The 21918-nt window shown below is 45.3% G+C and overlaps 1 protein-coding gene across 3 annotated transcripts in view; it reads left to right on the top strand.

Moving 5' to 3' along the window:
- PMS1 (PMS1 homolog 1, mismatch repair system component) overlaps positions 1-21918 on the top strand; it is a 115213-nt gene that overhangs the window by 90186 nt on the left and 3109 nt on the right. For 2 of the 3 annotated variants that reach the window (XM_069983522.1, XM_069983521.1), the window contains exons 9-11: positions 7200-8002; positions 13798-14283; positions 19658-19788. In XM_069983522.1, coding sequence (XP_069839623.1) covers positions 7200-8002; positions 13798-14283; positions 19658-19788 — 1420 coding nt within the window. The remainder of the gene's footprint in view (positions 1-7199; positions 8003-13797; positions 14284-19657; positions 19789-21918) is intronic. The other variant, XR_011364560.1, reaches the window with a different exon arrangement.

Genomic DNA, 21918 nt, shown 5'->3' with positions numbered 1-21918 from the left:
CAGGAGAGGAGGGTGCTAATCCTATAGGAGAAGTCCCAGCAGCACAGAGGATGTCAGGAGAGGAGGGTGCTGATCTTTTAGGAGATGGTCCCCCTCTTCCCCCCTTATAGATGGTCCCCCTCTTCCCCCCCTTATAGATGGTCCCCTCTCCCTTATAGATGGTCCCCCTCTCCCCCCTCCCTTATAGATGGTCCCCCTCTCCCCCCTCCCTTATAGATGGTCCCCCTCTCCCCCCTCCCTTATAGATGGTCCCCCTCTCCCCCCTCCCTTATAGTTGGTCCCCCTCTTCCCTCTCTCCCCCCCCTTATAGATGGTCCCCCTCTCCCCCCCCCCTTATAGATGGTCCCCCTCTCCCCCCCCCCTTATAGATGGTCCCCCTCTTCCCTCTCCCCCCCTTATAGATGGTCCCCCTCTTTCCCCCCTCCCTTATAGATGGTCCCCTTCCCCCCCTATAGATGGTCCCCCTCTTCCCTCTCTTCCTCCCTTATAGATGGCCCCCCCCTTATAGATCGTCCCCCTCTTTCCCCCCTCCCTTATAGATCGTCCCCTCTTTCCCCCCTCCCTTATAGATGGTCCCCCTCTTTCCCCCCTCCCTTATAGATGGTCCCCTTCTTTCCCCCCTCCCTTATAGATGGTCCCCTTCCCCCCCTACCTTATAGATGGTCCCCCTCTTTCCCCCCTCCCTTATAGATGGTCCCCTTCCCCCCCTACCTTATAGATGGTCCCCCTCTTTCCCCCCTCCCTTATAGATGGTCCCCTTCCCCCCCCTATAGATAGTCCCCCTCTTCCCTCTCCCCCTCCCTTATAGATGGTCCCCCCCTTATAGATGGTCCCCCCTTATAGATCGTCCCCATCTTTCCCCCCTCCCTTATAGATCGTCCCCCTCTTTCCACCCTACCTTATAGATGGTCCCCCTCTCCCCCCCCCCCCCTGCACAGCAGATAAAACAAAAACAAAAAACAGCACACAACTCACCTACCCTCCGTTCCCCCGTCGAGCCTCTCTGGTCTGGTCCCGGCTGATGTGCGGCTGCCCGGGGTGTCCCGTCCTGTCCCCGGCAGCGCGCGCATCACAGAGCTCCCCGTGCGCCTGTGACTTCCGGCGCACAGGGAGCTCTCTGATGCGTGCGCTGCCGGGGACAGGACGGGACACCCCCGGCAGCCGCACATCACCCGGGGGACTAAGGCTGCATTCCCACGTTCCGTGATCCGTCTGCATGTACTGGAGCCCCCCCCGCGCCCGGGCAGTATCTGTAATGAGATGCTGTGAGCGTATTCATACTGTATTCATAAGCGCCGCGCTGTAGTATCAGCACGGCGCGGCTGATTTAGTACAGCGGGGCGCTTATGAATACAGTCTCCCCCGCTCACAGCATCTCATTACAGATACTGCCCGGGCGCGGGGGGACTCCAGTACATGGTACAATCAGTGGCGGATTATAATGTGGGCGGCCGCCCGAACCGCCCATATTATAATCTGCCACTGAATGCCGCCAGAGCCGTTTTAATACATTGGTGGGCCCAGTGCACAGCCCTCAAGAGTGGCCCCCCCCTTACCTTTCTGCACATTGTATAATGTACTGAATTTGCCCCCACACTGTATCAAGAGCCCCAATACATACAGTAGTTACCTTATAACACTATTTCCACAATACAGTGATTACATATTACATAAAAACTGCACTAAACAAAACAGAAAGATATTACCAATGATACCATTACATAATACCGCCACATCATGACCCCTAACACTACAATCCTATAACAGAGTGCAGTTACATCCAGTGACTCACCGGGGGTGTTTTCTCCAATCAGAGTCTGTCACCTTTTCTTTTTCTCTCCATCCAGCCTGGGCCACCTTGAAGTCTTCTCCTGGCTGTGAATCTTCTCTCCAGAATCTGCCAGACAAATATTTTAGGCTCCAACACATCCAGTAGTTAGGTCCCTTGTACCCCTATACAGTAGTTACACCCCTCTGTACTCCTACATAGTTACACCCCTCTGTGCCTCCATAGTTTTAAGGTGTCCCTGTAGTATATAGACCCTCATGTGCTCCTCCAGTTATATACAGCCCTCCTGTGCGCTCCCCTATTAGTATATAGCCCCCCTGTGCACTCTCCCCAGTAGTATATAGCCCCCCTGTGCTCTCCCACAATAGTATATAGCCCCCCTGTGCTCTCCCACAATAGTATATAGCCCCCCTGTGCTCTCCCCCAATAGTATATAGTCCCCCTGTGCTCTCCAATAGTATATAGACCCCTATGCTCTCCCACAATAGTATATAGCCCCCCTGTGCTCTCCCCCAATAGTATATAGCCCCCCTGTGCTCCCCCCAATAGTATATAGCCCCCTGTGCTCTCCCCAATAGTATATAGCCCCCCTGTGCTCTCCATAATATATAGCCCCCCTGTGCTCTCCCCCATAGTATATAGACCCCTGTGCTCCTCAATATGATATAGCTCCCTGTGCTCACCAATAGTATATACCTCCCCTGTGCTCCCCAATAGTATATAGTCCCCTGTGCTCCCCAATAGTATATAGCTCCCCAGTGCTCCCCCATAGTATATATTCCCCTGTGCTCCCCCATAGTATATAGCCCCTCTGTGCTCCCCAGTAGTATATAGCCCCCTGTGCTCCCCAGTAGTATATAGCCCCCTGTGCTCCCCAGTAGTATATAGCTCCCCTGTGCTCCCCAGTAGTATATAGCTCCCCTGTGCTCCCCAGTAGTATATAGCTCCCCTGTGCTCCCCCATAGTATATAGCTCCCCTGTGCTCCCCCATAGTATATAGCCCCCTGTGCTCCCCCATAGTATATAGCCCCCCTGTGCTCCCCCATAGTATATAGCCCCCTGTGCTCCCCCATAGTATATAGATTCCCTGTGCTCCCCATAGTATATAGACCCCTGTGCTCCCCAGTAGTATATAGTCCCCTGTGCTCTCCCATAGTATATAGGTCCCCTGTGCTCCCCCATAGTATATAGCTCCCCTGTGCTCCCCCATAGTATATAGCCCCCTGTGCTCCCCCATAGTATATAGCTCCCCTGTGCTCCCCCATAGTATATAGCCCCCTAAGCTCCCCCATTGTATAAAGCTCCCTGTGCTCCCCAGTAGTATATAGCCCCCTGTGCTCCCCAGTAGTATATAGCTCCCTGTGCTCCCCCACAGTATATAGCTCCCCTGTGCTCCCCCATAGTATATAGCCCCCTGTGCTCCCCCATAGTAAATAGCCCCCTGTGCTCCCCAGTAGTATATAGCCCCCTGTGCTCCCCAGTAGTATATAGCTCCCCTGTGCTCCCCAGTAGTATATAGCTCCCCTGTGCTCCCCAGTAGTATATAGCTCCCCTGTGCTCCCCCATAGTATATATTCCCCTGTGCTCCCCCATAGTATATAGACCCCTGTGCTCCCCAGTAGTATATAGCCCCTTGTGCTCCCCCATAGTATATAGCTTCCCTGTGCTCCCCATAGTATATAGCTCCCCTGTGCTCCCCCATAGTATATAGCCTCCTGTGCTCCCCCATAGTATATAGCCCCCTGTGCTCCCCTATAGTATATAGCCCCCCTGTGCTCCCCCATAGTATATAGCTCCCCTGTGCTCCCCAGTAGTATATAGCCCCCTGTGCTCCCCCATAGTATATAGCCCCCTGTCCTCCCCTATAGTATATAGCCCCGTCCTCCCCCATAGTATATAGCCCTCTGTGCCCCCCCATAGTATATAGCCCCCTGTGCCCCCCCTAAACCCCCCCCCCCCCGCCCCCCCCGTAGTATATAGCTCCCCCTCCCATATAACATTGAAAAAAACAAACACTGTTACTCACCTAGGTCCACACGTTCCTCTTCTCTTCCCTCCTGTGGCCGCACTTCCTCCGGTCACAAGAGGCTGCACTCCCCTTACCCTCGCGCCGACGCTCCAGTGACGTCGGCCGCGAGAGGGAGAGTGCGGCCTCTTGTGACCGCAGGAAGTGCGGCCACAAGAGTGACTGACAGGGAGGGAGCCAATGGCTCTCTCTCTGTCAGTGTCGCTGCTGCTGCAGCGCTGAAGCGCCGCAGCAGCAGCGGACGGGGGCAGCGGCGGACGGGGGGGCCCTGCAGGGGGCGCCATGGAGGGGTAAGTAGATTACCCATCCATGGCGCTCCCCCCTGACAGGCTGGTGGCCGGAGCCCTGTGCGACCGCATTGGTCGCACATAGCAACGGCCGGCCTGCTCGGGGGGGGCCCCTTTAACCAGTGGGCCCGGTGCACGTGCACCATGTGCCCTCTGGTTAAAGCGGCCCTGAATGCCGCCCCCATGAAGATAGCTGGTGGCGCCGCCTGAGGCAGACGACTCAGGTCGCCTCATCATTGCGGCGCCCCTGGCTGTTTGGGCAAGAAGGCACAAAAGGCCTTTTATATTTGGTAATTCTTCTTTAAGTCTTCAGTGCCCACCACGAGGATAGTGGGCCTTCCAGCTTGCATCCTACCCTAAACTAAGTGGCCGTTCTGAGGATTGTTCCCACAAGGTGCTGTTGAACGTTCTGTGTTTGTTGGAATATCATCAGATATGTCAAAAGTTATTGATCGTACTGAATTTCACTTCTGATGCCTGCTGTGATCCTTAGGGCCCTATTACACGAGACGATTATTGTGCGAAAAATCGTTATATGGTTCGGATTTAAACGGTAATCGTTCTGTGTAATTGCAGGAAACGATCGAAAAATCGTTAGTATGTCGTTGATCGTTGATTTAGATGTGAACCTCAAGTTCCGCATTTGTTCACTAATCGTTCAGTGTAATTGCACATTATTTATTGTTTTGCTGGGATCAGCAGGAATAAACGATCATAGTAACGATTGTAACTAACGACCATCGTTCTGTGTAATATGGTGAACGATTTCAGGTTAACGATAAACAATCTTGTTTGCGATCGTTTATCGTTAAAAATCGCTCTATGTAATAGGACCCTTAGATACAGCCAGCTGTTCATCAAATCTGAATCTTTTGTTTAATTGTTGTCTACAAATCAAAAGAGTCTGATGTTCAGCCGGCTGGGGAGTGAAGTGCACTGACGCACTTCCCAGCTCCATTTCAGGATTGCAGCTGGTCTCAGTAGGCAATGCTTGACAACGACCCACAGAGTCTTTACTGCAAAATGTTGCAGTAATGTATTTAAAATAATGAATAAACTTTAAAGATAAGGATATTGTTGGACTCTTTCAATTGTTCATGTTGCATAGCCTTCAGTTGAGATAGTTGGCTTTCCAGCTTGGATTCTTTCTTCTATCTGAAGTAAAAACTACTACATGGTGTTGTTGGATTTTTTACACTTCTGGTCTAATGATATATCAAAAGTTATCACAAATGACAGTACCACCTGGTGTCATAGACCATATCTGCCCGTGTCATAGACTCGATTCTATGCACCGGCGGATTCTTTCATCTGTGTAGAGAATTAACTTGATCATGAAAGAATGGAGTCTATGACACGGGCGGAGACGCGCGCACGCCCACCGCAGTCCGCAAGCTGAGAATTACGCGACGGCGTTTCCGTCAAAATTACTCAGTGTGCACATGCCCTAAAAGGGAATATAATGAGTCCCTAGGGAGGAGTGAGTTGTCCCTGGTATTTTACAGGTCCCAGGCAAAGCTCTCCTATGCCAAGCCCGACAGTCTCCGTCTGGATGGCAAAGTCGAAGGGGGACATTTATGAATGGTTCACAAGAGGCATATGCCAGAAAGAAGGCCCAGATTGGCCCCATCTCCCTAGTTTATGCCCGCCCTTATCCCTCCTCCTGCTCCGCATTTAGCATGATTTACGCCTGCTCTGAGATTGGTACGCCGGACACAGGATTGGGCGCTCGGTAGCCCTGATTCACTAAGAGGCGGGCACCTCTTAGTGAATTCGGCCTGGGAAAAGGGGACGGGGCCTAAGTTAAGATCGGCTTGCCCATACGCCGGTCTTCATAAATCCCCGCCCCCCAAAATCTTTAATTACCCATCCTGGCGGCTTGTAAGCAAGCATGAGGGCAGATCCACAGCAGCATATAGTCACACAGTGTTTGCCCTCTTTCCAGCCACTCACACTTGATTGGCAGCCTGAGTGCTGGGAATTTATTGCAAAGCCCAGCACAGAGGCTGCCAATCAAGTGTGAGTGGCTCAGAAGAAGACAAAGGCAGCGTGACTAGATGCCACTGTTGCTCCGCCCTCATGTCTTCTTACTGGGCACCAGGATAAACAATTTAAGATAAAGATTTTTAATTTGCTGCCTCGCCAAAGACTGCCGGGCACATCGTTGTAGGGCCGTGCCTGGCAGCTCTAAGGTACCGGGCCAACTTACTCTCCTTCAGGGAGGTGATGGTTACCTCTAATGATAGACCGTCAACATCAGATGAATAGGAGTCTGACTCCCTGGCCCCTCCACTGATTAGCTGTCAGAACTGCCTCCTCTTCCCTTCTTACTTGGTATACAGCAGTACACCAAACATTTTTCAAACTGACACTCTCTTTCGGCCATCTGTGCCGGTTTCTCTGTCTGCAATTCGACCTGCTGTATGCACTGTAGTTGGGCCCAGCACCCCTAGTGAACTAATATGCCCTCCCTTGGGTGACGCGCTTCCATCAGAATTAAGCCTGGCTGCGTCCTTGGGAGGAGGGGATATCTGTGAACTTGGGGGCACTTGGACCGACTCCATAGCATAAACCGAGCCAAATTGCAGATCAAAAAACTAGGCCTGATGGCGTGAACCGGGGACCGCACCACTGGGATATATGTGCCAGCACCGACCAGGTAATATAAAAAATATTTTCAGTAAGCGAAGTGATACATTCCCTTTAAATGTTTTGTTCTCACAAAGATTATCTCTTTTGTGATAATTTTTGTTTAATTATGCCCTTTACGCAGGGATAGGGATGGAAGGGGTAATGAAGGGACATAATCTATGCACAGTGGATGCTGTCAAAACAATGACTGCAGCAACTGTTCCCAGTTCCCCTGGGAATCGGGCAGCTTCAGCAGAGCGGTACAGGTAAGTATAGTGCACTGTTATGTCCCATGAAGCCCCAACAGGATCATAGATTTCTAGGTTATCCCTGACAATCCCTTTAATATTATTACCTGATCTATAAACTATTTTAGATGGTATATAAATTTGTTATATGTACCTGGTTTAAATGTGAATATATAATATGACCACAATTTAACATAAATTGCATTGTCCTCTCACAGGAGTTTGTTCTGGAAGCTGTGGAGAATGTGCTAAAATCTATGTATCCTGCTCAGTTAACTATGTCAGATGGCAAACCTGATGCACAGTCCAGTTACACCAATCACATAGAAACATCAAGTATAGATCTCAAGAGAGTGAATACTGAAAATGATGATGGAGAAGAACACAATGTGTCCTTGCTTTCAGAAAATAGTAATATTGAGGATAAGGTACTATCACGCGTGTACTCAGATCTTCAGTCATCCAGCCATAATCATCCACTTGAATCTGACTTGGAGCAGGTTACTGACAAAGAATATTCTGGTGCACATACAGTTAATTGTACATCAAATCAGAATGATCAAAAAGATGTGGAAATTGGTCCTTCTGCTGTCTCTCAGACAGAAATACAAGCATTGAAAAGTAGAACCTCCAGTGATGATCTTACAATAATGGATGATGCCTGGAGCAGAGGTAATGCTTTCCGTAACTCCTCAGGGGTAGAAATCCAGCCAGTAATGGTAATGTGTCCTTCATCTGTAAGCCATGGACATGAAAAGCCAGATGAAGTGTCTGAGAATAAGAGTCGTAATGTAAAAGCAGACCAGAAAACAACAAATCTAATAACTGAAAAATCTGGATTTGTTACGGCCTATAATCTCATGAATCATCGAGCAATTAGAAAACCTGAGTCTGCAATAGATATATTTACTCAGGAACAAAGAGAGCGGTTTCTCGCGGACAATCCAAAGGTTCCGTTTGATGAAGTTCCTTCAGTTATTTTGGCAAATTGGGAAAAACTCAGCGAAGAAGAGAAACTCAGGTAAGCTTTTTTTCTTCAATGTAACAGTCCCCCTGTGAGAGAGGGCCACCCACTCACAGGGCAGGAAACTGGAGACTAAGGGTGCGTTTACACAGAAAGATTTATCTGACAGATTTTGGAAGCCAAAGCCAGGAATGGATTTGAAAATAGGATAGATCCCAATCTTTCCTTTATGACCTGATCCCTGTTTATAGTTTGTACCTGGTTTTGGCTTCAAAGATGTAAACGCACCATAAGGGTGGTATTACACGGGCCCGATAATACCTGTAAACGATCTGCTAGATCGGCGCTTGTTTACTGGGCCTATTACACAGCCCGATAATCGTTTAACAAGGGCTGCAAGTACATCGTTACTGATGTCCTTGCAGCCCTTTCTTAAACTATATACATTACCTATTCATTCTCCAGGCCTGCTCCTGCGGTCCGCTTCTTCCCAGGTCCCACGCGCTCTAGCTTCAGAGCGGCCTGTCAGTCGCCGACCGCGCATCGCTATTACATGTAGTGGTGCGCGGTCGGCGCCCGTCAAATATAGGTTCTAACCTATATCAACAATCAGCCGATGATCGTTGTCATCGGCTTATCGTTGTATTTATTACACAGAACGACAATCGGCCGAATCGTTCCGTGTTATAGTACCCTAAGGGCTACACCTCCTACATCCTCGCCACAGATTTTTCAGAAGGAAGGTCTAGTGAAAAACTGTCTAGTGATCTCTGATATTCTTGCCTCTGGACAAAAAAAAAACAAGAATCTTTCCAAAGCCTAGACACCTGCAGGTTTAGACGGAGATAAGTGCAGCCATTAAGGATGATTAAATGGCCGCACAAAAGATCTAATCAGCTGAGGATCAAACATTTGCTTGCTTGTCAGCAAATTGCCGACCCATTACACATGCCAATTATTGGGCAATTGACCATGTAAAAGTTCCCCTAAGGGTGCCTTTTCACAGAGAGATTTATCTGATAGATATCTGGATTTGAAAAGAGGAGAAATCTAAGTCTTTCCTTTATGACCTGTTCCCTATTTATAGTCTGTTCCTGGCTTTGGCTTCAAAAATCTGTCAGATAAATCTTTCTGTGTAAAGGCACCCTTAGTGTCAAATAAGGAAATTAAATCTAGCAAGAGCTTTATAGCCTGGTGGATCAAACAACCTATTCCCCGTCTCTACTAAGGTAGTATCCACTTAGTAAGCTGAGGTAACTTAAATAAACTTAAGAAAATTGTTAGGCAGCTACCCAAAAATACGACAGGCTTAAGTTGCTGAATGGGGAAACCAATGATTACTCTTGAATCCACAACAGCATCCCTTAGTTCAGTGTTTGTACTAATTAAAACCACATACCGAGACATTTCTTTTTCTAATCTATTTTCTGATTGTAGACTTTTTAGTACATGACTATGAAGGCATCATATCTAAGCAACCTATCAACTGCAACCTATCAACTGTCAACTTATTAGTGAGCGATCACTACGTGGAGTAGTATTGCTGCACTGTACTGCGCTGCCCATTATAGTCTCTGCAGGTGGAGAAGTACTTCTGCACTGCAGTTTTGCTTTGTTGCTTGTTAAGTATTTATTGCTGCTCTGCCATGTTGGTTTGCCGCCTGTAAAGAGAGAAGTTAATTGTTGCAATGCAGTGTTGGTTTGCGCTGATGGAGAAGTATTTCTTTGCTTTAGTGCTGGTTTGTCACTTGTAGAGATGTATTTATTGCTGTACTAGGGTGTTGTTTTTTAGTTAGTATAGATGTATTTTTTTTCTGTACTGTACTGTTGGTTTACTACTTGTGAAAAAGAATTTATTGTTGTGGCATTGGTTTGCCATTGGTAGAGATGTAATTATTGCCACACTGTGGTGTTAGTGCTAAAGTATTTATTGCTGCTCTGCCATGTTGGTTTGTCACTGGTAGAGATACATGTATTGCTGAATTGTGGTGTTGTTAGTGTTGGTGGCAGAAAAGTATTTAATGTATTGCTGCACTGTGGTGTTGGTTTGTTGCTGGTAGAGATGTATTTATTGATGCATTGCATTGTTGGTTTGTTACAGGTGGAGAAATATTTATTTCCATACTGCGTTGGTGTGTTGTTGATGGCAAAGTCTTAATACTCTGCCTTGTTGGTTTGTTGCTGGTAGAGATATATGTGTTGAAATAATTAAAATTATGGCTCAAACAAGAGTGTATAAACATAGTCCACATTCACACACAGTATTTATACCCATTATCTGAGCCTTAAAAATCTGTGAAAAAAATATGTTAAAATGGTCTGATTTAGTTGTGTTCTGTTGTACTCAATGGAAAATCACAAATTTAGTGCACAGGCAATGTAAAATATCAGCATTTTTTATGTTATATATTGCGGTGGATTTAGCTTAAAATCTGCCATTTTCTGCTCCCAGTATTTCCTACAATACATAAAAGGCAACTTTTATGCAAAGACAACTAAAAATTGGTGGATTTTGTTCAGCTGTTTTGCATAAAATTCACCAATTTTTTACAGTAAAAAAACTGTGTGCACATATGCTCATATACTGTATTAGCTTACTGTATGGAATCAATCATATATTCTGAATATCGACCTTTTAGTGGGGGTATAATGTCCTTTAAAGGCTTCGCTTAGCCCTATTTTGTCTTCATGAACCATCAATAAAGCAAGGATACCAAAAAATGCTTAATATTTATTCTTTGTTTTTAAATTCTATCCAAAAATACAATGGAAAAATTCACTGTATGCAATACAAATATGTTAATCATTCATAAGTGCTCAAACGTCCATCAAGGTCTGTCCTGGCATAGCCACATGGGAACTCAAGAGTCGAAGTCCAAAAGCTGCCTATCTTTCACTTGGCTGAGCTTACTCCTCTTGTCAACTTAGCCATATAAAAGGACTGTGACTTTGAAGGACGTCTGAGCGCTTATGGGTGGTTAACGTATTTGTATTGAATATAGTGAATTTTTTTCATTGTATTTTTGGATGGAATTTTTTTGAAAAACTACTTCCTTATGTTCTTGCTTTATTGTTACTGTGGTACACCAATTTATAATGTTCTGTCACACTCTGACACAGGGTGCTGCAAGGGCTACAATTACTGGGTCCTAACAGCAGGCTCACTGAAGAAACAGCCCTGTGGCCCTTCTGAATTCCCCAGAGCTGACTTCACAGCATTTCTCCAGTGTCGATTGGTCCACTGGGAAACAGAGTCACTTTTGATCGTGCTTTGGCCAGTTACCATGGCAATCAGAGGTTTAAATGGCCAGGATCTGAGAGTCTTTTTTTTAAAATTTTTTGCAGGACTCTTGAGTGCAAAAAAAAAACATACACTACCGTTCAAAAGTTTGGGGTCACCCAAACAATTTTGTGTTTTCCATGAAAAGTCACACTTATTCACCACCATACGTTGTGAAATGAATAGAAAATAGAGTCAAGACATTGACAAGGTTAGAAATAATGATTTGTATTTGAAATAACATTGTTTTTACATCAACCTTTGCTTTCGTCAAAGAATCCTCCTTTTGCAGCAATTCCAGCATTGCACAGTTTTGGCATTCTAGCTATTAATCTGTTGAGGTAAGCTGGAGAAATTGCACCCCACGCTTCTAGAAGCAGCTCCCACAAGTTGGATTGGTTGGATGGGCACTTCTGGCGTACCATACGGTCAAGCTGCTCCCACAACAGCTCAATGGGGTTCAGATCTGGTGACTGTGCTGGCCACTCCATTACTGATAGAATACCAGCTGCCTGCTTCTGCTGTAAATAGTTCTTGCACAATTTGTTGGTGTGTTTAGGGTCATTGTCCTGTTGTAGGATGAAATTGGCTCCAATCAAGCGCTGTCCACTGGGTATGGCATGGCGTTGCAAAATTGAGTGATAGCCTTCCTTATTCAGAATCCCTTTTACCCTGTACAAATCTCCCACCTTACCAGCACCAAAGCAACCCCAGACCATCACATTACCTCCACCATGCTTAACAGATGGCGTCAGGCATTCTTCCAGCATCTTTTCATTTGTTCTGCTTCTCACAAACGTTCTTCTTTGTGATCCAAACACCTCAAACTTGGATTCATCCGTCCACAACACTTTTTTCTAGTCTTCCTCTGTCCGAGGTCTGTGTTCTTTTGCCCATCTTAATCTTTTTCTTTTATTGGCCAGTCTTAGATATGGCTTTTTCTTTGCCACTCTGCCCTGAAGCCCAAAATCCCACAGCCGCCTTTTCACTGTAGATGTTGACACTGGTGTTTTGTGGGTACTATTTAATGAAGATGCCAGTTGGTGACCTGTAAGGCGTCTGTTTCTCAAACTAGAGACTCTAATGTGCTTATCTTCTTGCTTAGTTGTGCAACGCGGCCTCCCACTTTTTTTCTCTACTCTGGTTAGAGCCTGCTTGTGCTGTCCTCTATAGGGAGTAGTACACACCGTTGTAGGAAATCTTCAATTTCTTAGCAATTTCTCGCATGGAATAGCCTTTATTTCTAAGAACATGAATAGACTATTGAGTTTCAGATGAAAGTTCTCTTTTTCTGGCCATTTTGAGGGTTTAATTGACCCCACAAATGTGATGCTCCAGAAACACAATCTGCTCAAAGGAAGGTCAGTTTTGTAGCTTCTGTAACGAGCTAGACTGTTTTCAGATGTGTGAACATGATTGCACAAGGGTTTTCTAATCATCAATTAGCCTTCTGAGCCAATGAGCAAACACATTGTACCATTAGAACACTGGAGTGATAGTTGCTGGAAATGGACCTCTATACACCTATGTAGATATTGCACCAAAAACCAGACATTTGCAGCTAGAATAGTCATTTACCACATTAGCAATGTATAGAGTGTATTTGTTTAAAGTTAGGACTAGTTTAAAGTTATCTTCATTGAAAAGTACAGTGCTTTTCCTTCAAAAATAAGGACATTTCAATGTGACCCCAAACTTTTGAACAGTAGTGTAAGGGGAGATTTATCAAACATTGTGTAAAGTGAAACTGGCTCAGTTGCCCCTAGCAACCAATCAGATTCCACCTTTCATTTTTCGGTCTGTGAGAAATGAAAGGTTGGAATCTGATTGGTTGCTAGGGGCAACTGAGCCATTTACACCCTGTTTGATATATCTCCCCATAGTCTTTAAAATTCACTGTTAGAATATGGTCCTTTAAATTCAATGGATTGTCTGAAGGAAGTACATGATATACGCCAGAATACCATTCTATCACTGATGTATACCACAAAAAGTTTCAAATTAGATGTGATCATAGCATTAGAGTACATCGGGTTTGCTTATTTTGCTTATTTTCAAAGATAAATAAAAAACAAACAAAAACAATGCTGCATCAAAATACAAAGTGTAATGTTGACCGGTAAATCTTAGTAAGGAGAGTTCTTCTTGTATGCTAACTCAAACAAGAAAAGCAGTCAGGCATGCGAGGTAAAAATGAGTACAGCTGCACACTTACTGCTCATATGTATTGATACATGACGCTGGGAGAGCTGCAAGTCCACTTCGCAGCTTCACCCTCCGTAATTTCTGTGTATTACAGAGTGTAGCAATAAACCCTTAGGGTGCGTTCACACGTAAAGGATTTACTGCAGATCTGCAGCAGATTTGATGCTGTTACATTAGTTACATTGATATAAAATCTGCTGTGGATCTGCACCATGAACTCTGCTGCAGATCTTGTACATTTGAATGCGCCTTGAGGCTTCCTTTACATACAGAGATTTATCTGACAGATTTTTGAAGCCAAAACCAGGAATGGATTTTTTTTTCTGTACACCTATAGTTTAACATAACTTACAGTTTTTACTTGCAGATATGAAGAAAGGGCAGCTAAAGACATGCAGAGGTACAAGATGCATACTGTAAAAGCTACAGAAGAAACAGTACAAATGACCAAAGAAACTGGGAAGAAACTAAAATTGATGATGAACAAAAGCCCCGCTCAAAGAACGAAACTGAAAACTCCCATGTCCAATCAGCAAATTTTGGATAAATTGTTTCATTCTCAAGCAGAGAAGAAAGATGTGGTAACAACCATCAAAACTATGAAAATAGATTTTACCTTGAACAATCTAAAGCAACAGCTTTACAAGCTTGGAAGAAAAAAAATGATTGATTTTGGAGAAATGACCTTAATAAGGAAACTGAATTTACCTGGTGCTTGGATTGTGGCATCAAAGGATGGCATAGCACTATTTAACCCATATAGAGTAGAAGAAGCCTTAATGTACAAACGCCTTGTGGAAAACCATAAAATCCCAGTGGAAAAATTGGATGTGCCAATTATATTAACTGATAGGTAAAATGCAGTTAGAACTTCAAAGGTTATGTATTAAAGGCACCCCAGTCTGTACAAGCGAATATAAGACAGTCTATAATAGCAAAGTGAAGACAGATTTGCACTGCCCATTTTGGTCTCTGGAGGGGGATGAGTGAGCAGGAAGAGGAGAGAACCAGTCTGTGCAATGTGCAGACTCTGATGCCACAGAAAATCCAGAAATTCCATTGCTGGCCTTGTTGAGGCCTTGTTGAGGCCTGCAAATCTCTGGGTACAGATACAGTGCATAGAACCATCAGAGATATAGAGTAGGAGGTGAGGGGACAGCAGAAGGGGGGACAGCTTTAGGGAATGTCATAAGCGTACCTGAAGAGAGGGGAATGCAAGAAGTTCCACATTGGAAAGACTGAGTTTGAGAAACAGAGAGGTCATTATATTATAGAGCTTGGATAGAAAGTCACTGGTTTTGTAGGAAAACAGGGGTGATGTCACGGGAAGGGGTGTATAGCTGTGTAGCTCCACGAATATCAGCAAGTAGTTTCATTTTGACTTGGCCTTCAGGAGATCTTTTTACACCTTGGAGAGAGCAGTTTCAGTGGAGTGAAGGGACCACTTTACTGGATAAGGGTATGTTCACACTGAGTAAATCAGGTGGAATTCCATGGCGGAAAGTCCCACCTGCCTCAGTGTGCTATAGCTTGTCTATGGTAGAGCGCGCACTCTTCCACTGCCGCTGCTCTCAGCTCAAAGGAGTGACATGTCACTTCTTCGGGCGGAGAGCGTCGGCAACGGAGGAGCGCGCGCTCTCCCTTAGAGAGGCTATGGCACACTGAGGCAGGCGGGATTACGTGGTGGAAAGTTCCACTGTGGAATTCCACCTCATTTACTGAATATACCTTAAGTGGTCAAAACAATGGACACTGCAATTCATTGTTTTCAAATGTAAAATAATGCACTTGGGAAACAAAAATTAAGGCCCTATTACACGGGACGATTATTGTGCGAAAAATCGTTTTATCGTTCAAACTTAAAGCGACTCTGTACCCACAATCTGACCCCCCCCAAACCACTTGTACCTTTAGATAGCTGCTTTTAATCCAAGATCTGTCCTGGGTAGTGTTGTCACGATACCAGAATTTTGAGTTCGATACCAATACCAACTTTTTTTTTTTTCAATGCTCGATACCAATTCGATACTTAATAAATTTTATTTTAAAAAAACCCACAAGAATAGAGATGCGCCCGTACGGACCATATTATTTTAAAACTAAAGTTTGCCTTATTTAAAATAAATGTTCTTTAAAAAATTGCCCTATTCTCACTCCTAACACTTTTTTATCTTTTAGCCTGCATGGCTGTGGGGCAATCTGTAGTTTTATTTAGTAGTACGTTTTTATGTGGTACTGAATTTGGTGGTTTCTCCGTTTGCACCATTTACCGTGCGTCATCAGGAAGGTGATAATCTTATAATATGCACAATAACACTTCAGCTATCAGGGGGATGATGGGAACTGTAGTCATGTAACACACACTTAAGCTATCAGGGATGATGGGGGTTGTATACATGTAACACACACTTCAGCTATCAGGGATGATGGGCGTTGTATACATGTAACACACACTTCAGCTATCAGGGATTATGGGGGTTGTAGTCATGTAATACACTTCAGCTATCAGGGATGATGGGGGTTGTAGGCATGTAATACACTTCAGCTATCAGGGATGATGGGAACTGTAGTCATGTAATACACTTCAGCTATCAGGGATGATGGGGGTTGTAGTCATGTAACACACTTCAGCTATCAGGGATGATGGGGGTTGTAGTCATGTAACACACTTCAGCTATCAGGGATGATGGGGGTTGTAGTCATGTAACACACTTCAGCTATCAGGGATGATGGGGGTTGTAGTCATGTAACACACTTCAGCTATCAGGGATGATGGGGGCTGTAGGCATGTAACACACTTCAGCTATCAGGGATGATGGGGGTTGTAGTCATGTAACACACTTCAGCTATCAGGGATGATGGGGGTTGTAGTCATGTAACACACTTCAGCTATCAGGGATGATGGGGGTTGTAGTCATGTAACACACTTCAGCTATCAGGGATGATGGGGGTTGTAGTCATGTAACACACTTCAGCTATCAGGGATGATGGGGGTTGTATGCATGTAACACACTTCAGCTATCAGGGATGATGGGGGCTGTAGTCATGTAATACACCAGCTATCAGGGATGATGGGGGCTGTAGGCATGTAACACACTTCAGCTATCAGGGATGATGGGGGCTGTAGTCATGTAACACACTTCAGCTATCAGGGATGATGGGGGTTGTATACATGTAACACACACTTCAGCTATCAGGGATGATGGGGGTTGTAGTCATGTAATACACTTCAGCTATCAGGGATGATGGGGGTTGTAGGCATGTAACACACACTTCAGCTATCAGGGATGATGGGGGTTGTAGGCATGTAATACACTTCAGCTATCAGGGATGATGGGAACTGTAGTCATGTAATACACTTCAGCTATCAGGGATGATGGGGGTTGTAGTTGCACTATTCCAGCTGGATTCGGGCGGCAGAGTAATGTGCAGGCTACCGCCCCCCTTCCCAGTTGCAGCCAGGCCGACCTTTTGCTCACCCCCCACATTGCTGATGCCGGCCCGGGAGTGTCCTGACGGCTCCCACCTTACAGCCACCCACCTCCTGTCAGATCTCCTCCTCGCCTCCCCCACCTCCAGCCTTCTCCCCCGGACGGTGCAGCTCTCAGCCTCTCTCTTCCCTCTCCTGCCGCCGACGCTGCTCTGTAATGCTATACTGACCCGTGACCCCGCGGCGATGTGAGAGGCAGGAACGGCCGGCGGCAGCAGCATGGTGCGCGGAAGATCGGGGTCCCAGGTCTGTGTTTGCAGGGGTGGCACATAGAGAACATGACAGGCGCTTAAGTAGCCGCCTGTCATGTTCTCTGCACTATACTCTGTTAAACTACGCTATTTTGTAGTTTAACAAAGTATCGATACCAGGAAATCCTGGTACCGAACTGTTTTTTTGCCCCGAAAATCGATAGTAGTATCGATTTTTCGGTGCATCGTGCATCCCTAGTCCTGGGGTCCGTTCGGCAGAAGATGCAGTTGTTGTCATAAAAACAACTTTTAATCCGGCAGCGCTGTGTCTAAAGGCCGGGGCTTACATTTGTAAATCCATTAGGCTGGCACAATCTCTCTTTCCTTTCTCCCCACCCTCCTCATCATTAGGAATGCTCCAGGCAGATTGCTTCCTATTCCCCAGCTGTGTGTATAATGAACATGGGCTGAATCGTTAATACACCTGTGCAAAGCTCAAACAGCAGTAAATGTTCCTGGATCATTCCTAATGATGAGGAGGGTGGGGAGGAAGGACAGAGAGTTGGTGCCAGCCTAATGCATATACAAATGTAAGCCCGGCCGTTAGAGACAGCGCTGCCGGATTAAAAGTTGTTTTTATGACAATAACTGCATCCCCTGCTGAACGGACCCCAGGACAGATCTTGGATTAAAAGCAGCTATCTAAAGGTACAAGTGGTTTGGGGGGGACAGATTGTGGGTACAGAGTCGCTTTAAACGATCAAAAAATTGTGTGTCGTTGATTTAAATCTGACCCTAGAATCATTGTTAATTGTTCGCTAATTATTTGCTGTAGTTCCACATTTGTTGACTAATCATTCAGTGTAATTGCAAATCCTTCATTCGTTTGCTAGGATCAGATGGAGTAAACGATTGTAGTAACGATCATAACTAACGCCTTTCGATCTGTGTAATATGGTGATTGGTGAACAATTGCAGGTTAACGATAAACAATCTCTTTTGTGAATGTTTATCATTAGTCCTTAATGGTTAAAAGTCACTTTGTCCAATAAGACCCTTAGTGAAGATTTCAGAAGAGAATGATTTAGGGTCAGTGATTTCTGACCTCAACATTTGTAGCAAGGTAATAGGGAAAGCAAGTCAAATGCTTAGGCTGCATTCCCACATTCCGTGATCCTGACGGATCACAGACGTGGAATGCATGTACCGGAGTCCCCCCGCGCCCGGACAGCATCTGTAATTAGATGCTGGGAGCGGGGGAGACTGTATTCATAAGCGCCGCGCTGTAGTAACAGCACCGCGCGGCTGATTCATTACAGCGCGGCGCTTATGAATACAGCCTCCCCCGCTCCCAGCATCTAATTACAGATGCTGTCCGGGGGCGCGGGGGGACTCTGGTACATGCATTCCACGTCGGTGATCCGTCAGGATCACAGAACGTGGGAATGCAGCCTTAGCTGTATAGCTAAAGGTTAAACCAGTAGACGAGGGAGATTGTGATCCTGCTGTATAGAACTCTAGTAAGAATGCATCTGGAATAAATATTTTCATGCTGGATCCTCGGTATTGCCACATAAGATTACCACACATAATATAATCCACACGATGACTGCAAAAAATTCTAAGACAGATGTGGGCATTTTTCACAAGAAAATCGTAAGGATATCGGCCCAAACTTGCCACCAACCTGAAGTACAATATGTCACGAAAAAACTTTCTCATCGCAGAGCTATAACCACATGAGACATAACCACATATCCAGTGTTAAAAAAATGCCCGCTTTCTTCCAGAGACAGCACCACTTTTGTCTCTAGTTTGGGCGTGGTTTTGCAACTCTGTTGCATTAAAGTAAATAGAGCTAAATTGCAAACCCCACCTGAACTGGAGACAAGAGTTGTGTTGCCCCTGAAAGAAAGTGGCGATGTGGTTTTTTAAGGGTGCGTTCACACCTACAGGATCTGCAGATGATTTTCTGCAGCAGATTTCAGTTAAATAACTGAACACAGCATCAAATCTGATGCAGATCCTGTAGGTGTGAACGCACCATTAAACTGGATAACCGCTTTATGTTTTCCCTGTTACATCATGTCTATATGGTAACATGACATATGTATGTAATTACATTGTCAGGTTGATTTAGGGTACGTTCACACTTACTGGATCCGCAGCAGATCCGCAGCAGATTTCATTTAAATAAATGAACACAGCATCAAATCTGCACCATCAAATCTGCTGCGGATCTGCTGCAGATCTGCTGCGGATCCTGTAGGTGTGAACGCACCCTTATACAAAAATAGAAGTAATGTGAGAAAATCTTACTGAAACAGTAGTAAATGCTTGGAACAACCTTCCGGCAGATATGGATGTTCAATCTATAGTTAGTGATTTAAACACGCCTGAGATAAGCATATACATTATCTATCATAAAGTAATACAAGGGCAGACTAGATGGATCAGGTGGTCTTTTTCTGCTGAGAGTGTCCTTTGTTTCTTTGTTTACTGTGTGTTTTTGCATTGTCTTGATTTGCTTTGTTTTCTGCTTTTAGATTGATTGGAGGATCAGAGTATTTCACAGCTCTACTAAATATGCAAAAGGATAGTCCAAGGGCGAATGCACTTACTTACTTCTCAGATGTAAGACTCACATATAATGGATTTCAGATAAAAGTCTTACCAGGTATCTGCTTGCGACACTTCTTTATCTTGTTGTCATTAAGAGTAACATAGTGTCTATTTTCACTGTGCATTGTGTGTCTGAACAATGTACTGTAGGGATTTCCCCAGACTGCATTTGTAATAGAGTTATTACATGTGTTGCTTAGCAGTATTCATACCTCAATAAGAAATCAGAAAAGAGGTCCTTTATCTCCTTCACATGACATGCACATTCATTTGTACTTAATTGTGTAAAATGTTTTAGCATTTGTCAGTATTATCCACTGGAAACTTTTAATTTACACAAGCTATAGTAAAAATATAAGGGTTTTGTGGCAAATGTACCATCAGGGGAGAGGTGCCACTGTCTTTTTTTTTTAACAACAGCCCGTTTCCCGCGGCACCATTCTATTCAAAGGCACCGGACGGGGCTGAAGCACTGGGAGGGGAGTGAGAGTGGGTGGAAACCCCCTGCCCTCTATGACGCAGCTCTATTAGAATCAATGGCCGCGGTTTAAAAAAGGACCGCGGCACCAACCTCCCTGTGCCGGTGCCGTTCTATCCATTTGCACGCCATGATGGTACATTCACTTTAAGGTTACAGTGATCTGTCTATAAGGCAGTTGTTTTGACCAAAAATATGAAAAACAACACAAAGAAGGGACATGGCTGGGGTGCTGCTGCTGGTGGTGACAGGGCTGCTGCTGTTGCAGGGAGTGTACTTTGAGATCTGTGTCTGCTACGCTACAAATTATAACACCTTCCTCTAGTGCAAGCAGACGGCAGAGATTATAGTGTCATTTGATAGTCTCCCATATTGGCCAGCAAATAATCAGTCAGGATCAAGTACAGACTTTAGTTGATTACATGGCACAGAGAGTCTCTAGTTTCCACCCGCTCCTCTGCTGCTGGAACAAATATTCTGCTCTCATGAATTTAGTGGTCCATCCCCCGACCCAGTTGAACATCTGCAATGCACCAATGCCCAACCACTTATGGAGGATGAGTATGTGGCAAGGGTAGTGCAAATGGGCAGGGGACCTGCACCTGGCGTGTTAGACGATGATTAAACACAACTGCCAATTTATGACACTTTGAGCTTTGTGGAGACAGTCGTGGTGGGCAGCATTGAGGTGTGGATGGAGGATGACCTTAAGGGGTGCTGAGAAATTGCTAGACCACACATGGCCTGAAGGCCATGACAATCCAGAGGTAGAGGGAGAAGCCCAGCAGAGGGCCTATTGCCAATACCTTGGCCAGTGGTGGCAAAACAGTTGAAAAAAAACGGTTTGGTATTTTTTCAGTGAATTGGGTGCGGACAAGATACTGCTTGTTTGGATGCTGTGCCACCAGGCCCTTAGCAAAGGTGTCAGTTTTAGGGTGCCTTCACACGTACCGTATCGCTGCGTTTTTTACATGCGCATTTTGATTTTCACATGATTTAAAAACGCAGCGATACGGTACGTGTGAAGCTACCCTTAATAGCCTTAGCACCACAAGCATGCTAAGACACCTAAATGCCACGCATGAGCTGCAATGGATCAGTCACTATCTCTCTAACTGCCCACTGGGTTAATGTGGTGGAGGCTGGGACTGCCAGGGGAACATTCCTGCCACGTTTCTTGCCACCACCCAAAATTGCTGGAAGGCAATCCTTACCTCATTTCCTCTTCTTCCTACTCTTCATGTTTTATATACTTGGAATAAATCTTGTTTAATACATATATGGCCTGCGTCAAGAGTCACCTGCTTTTTATATATATTGGAACTTCATTGGACTGTATCACTTGGCAGTATATGGTTAAAATAACTTTGTAGCTGTGGCCTTTGCTGTTTACTACATTATGACTGTATAATGGTTGTGGTTTTGCACAACTAAACCAGTTGAGCATACACCTTTGTCCTATACTATTTCCTCTGGAATCGTTATGTCGCCTACTGATGCACTGTGCCTGTCTGTTTTTCCTTTATTTCTTGCCTTAAAGAGGACCTGTCACCCCCATGCCGGGGTGACAGGCTCCCTACCCCCTGCTAGAGCCCCCTATACTTACCTAATCGCACCGGGTCCTGCTTCTTGATCTGGTCCAGTGACGGAGATTTCAGCGCCCGAAGCCCGGCGCGCATGCTCCGGAGATGAGTCCGATTCCGGGCT

This window comes from Dendropsophus ebraccatus, chromosome 9, assembly GCF_027789765.1.
Source record: "Dendropsophus ebraccatus isolate aDenEbr1 chromosome 9, aDenEbr1.pat, whole genome shotgun sequence".
NCBI lineage: Eukaryota > Metazoa > Chordata > Amphibia > Anura > Hylidae > Dendropsophus > Dendropsophus ebraccatus.
Note: the sequence above shows the minus strand (reverse complement) of the source record. Positions and strands in the feature narration are given on the sequence as shown.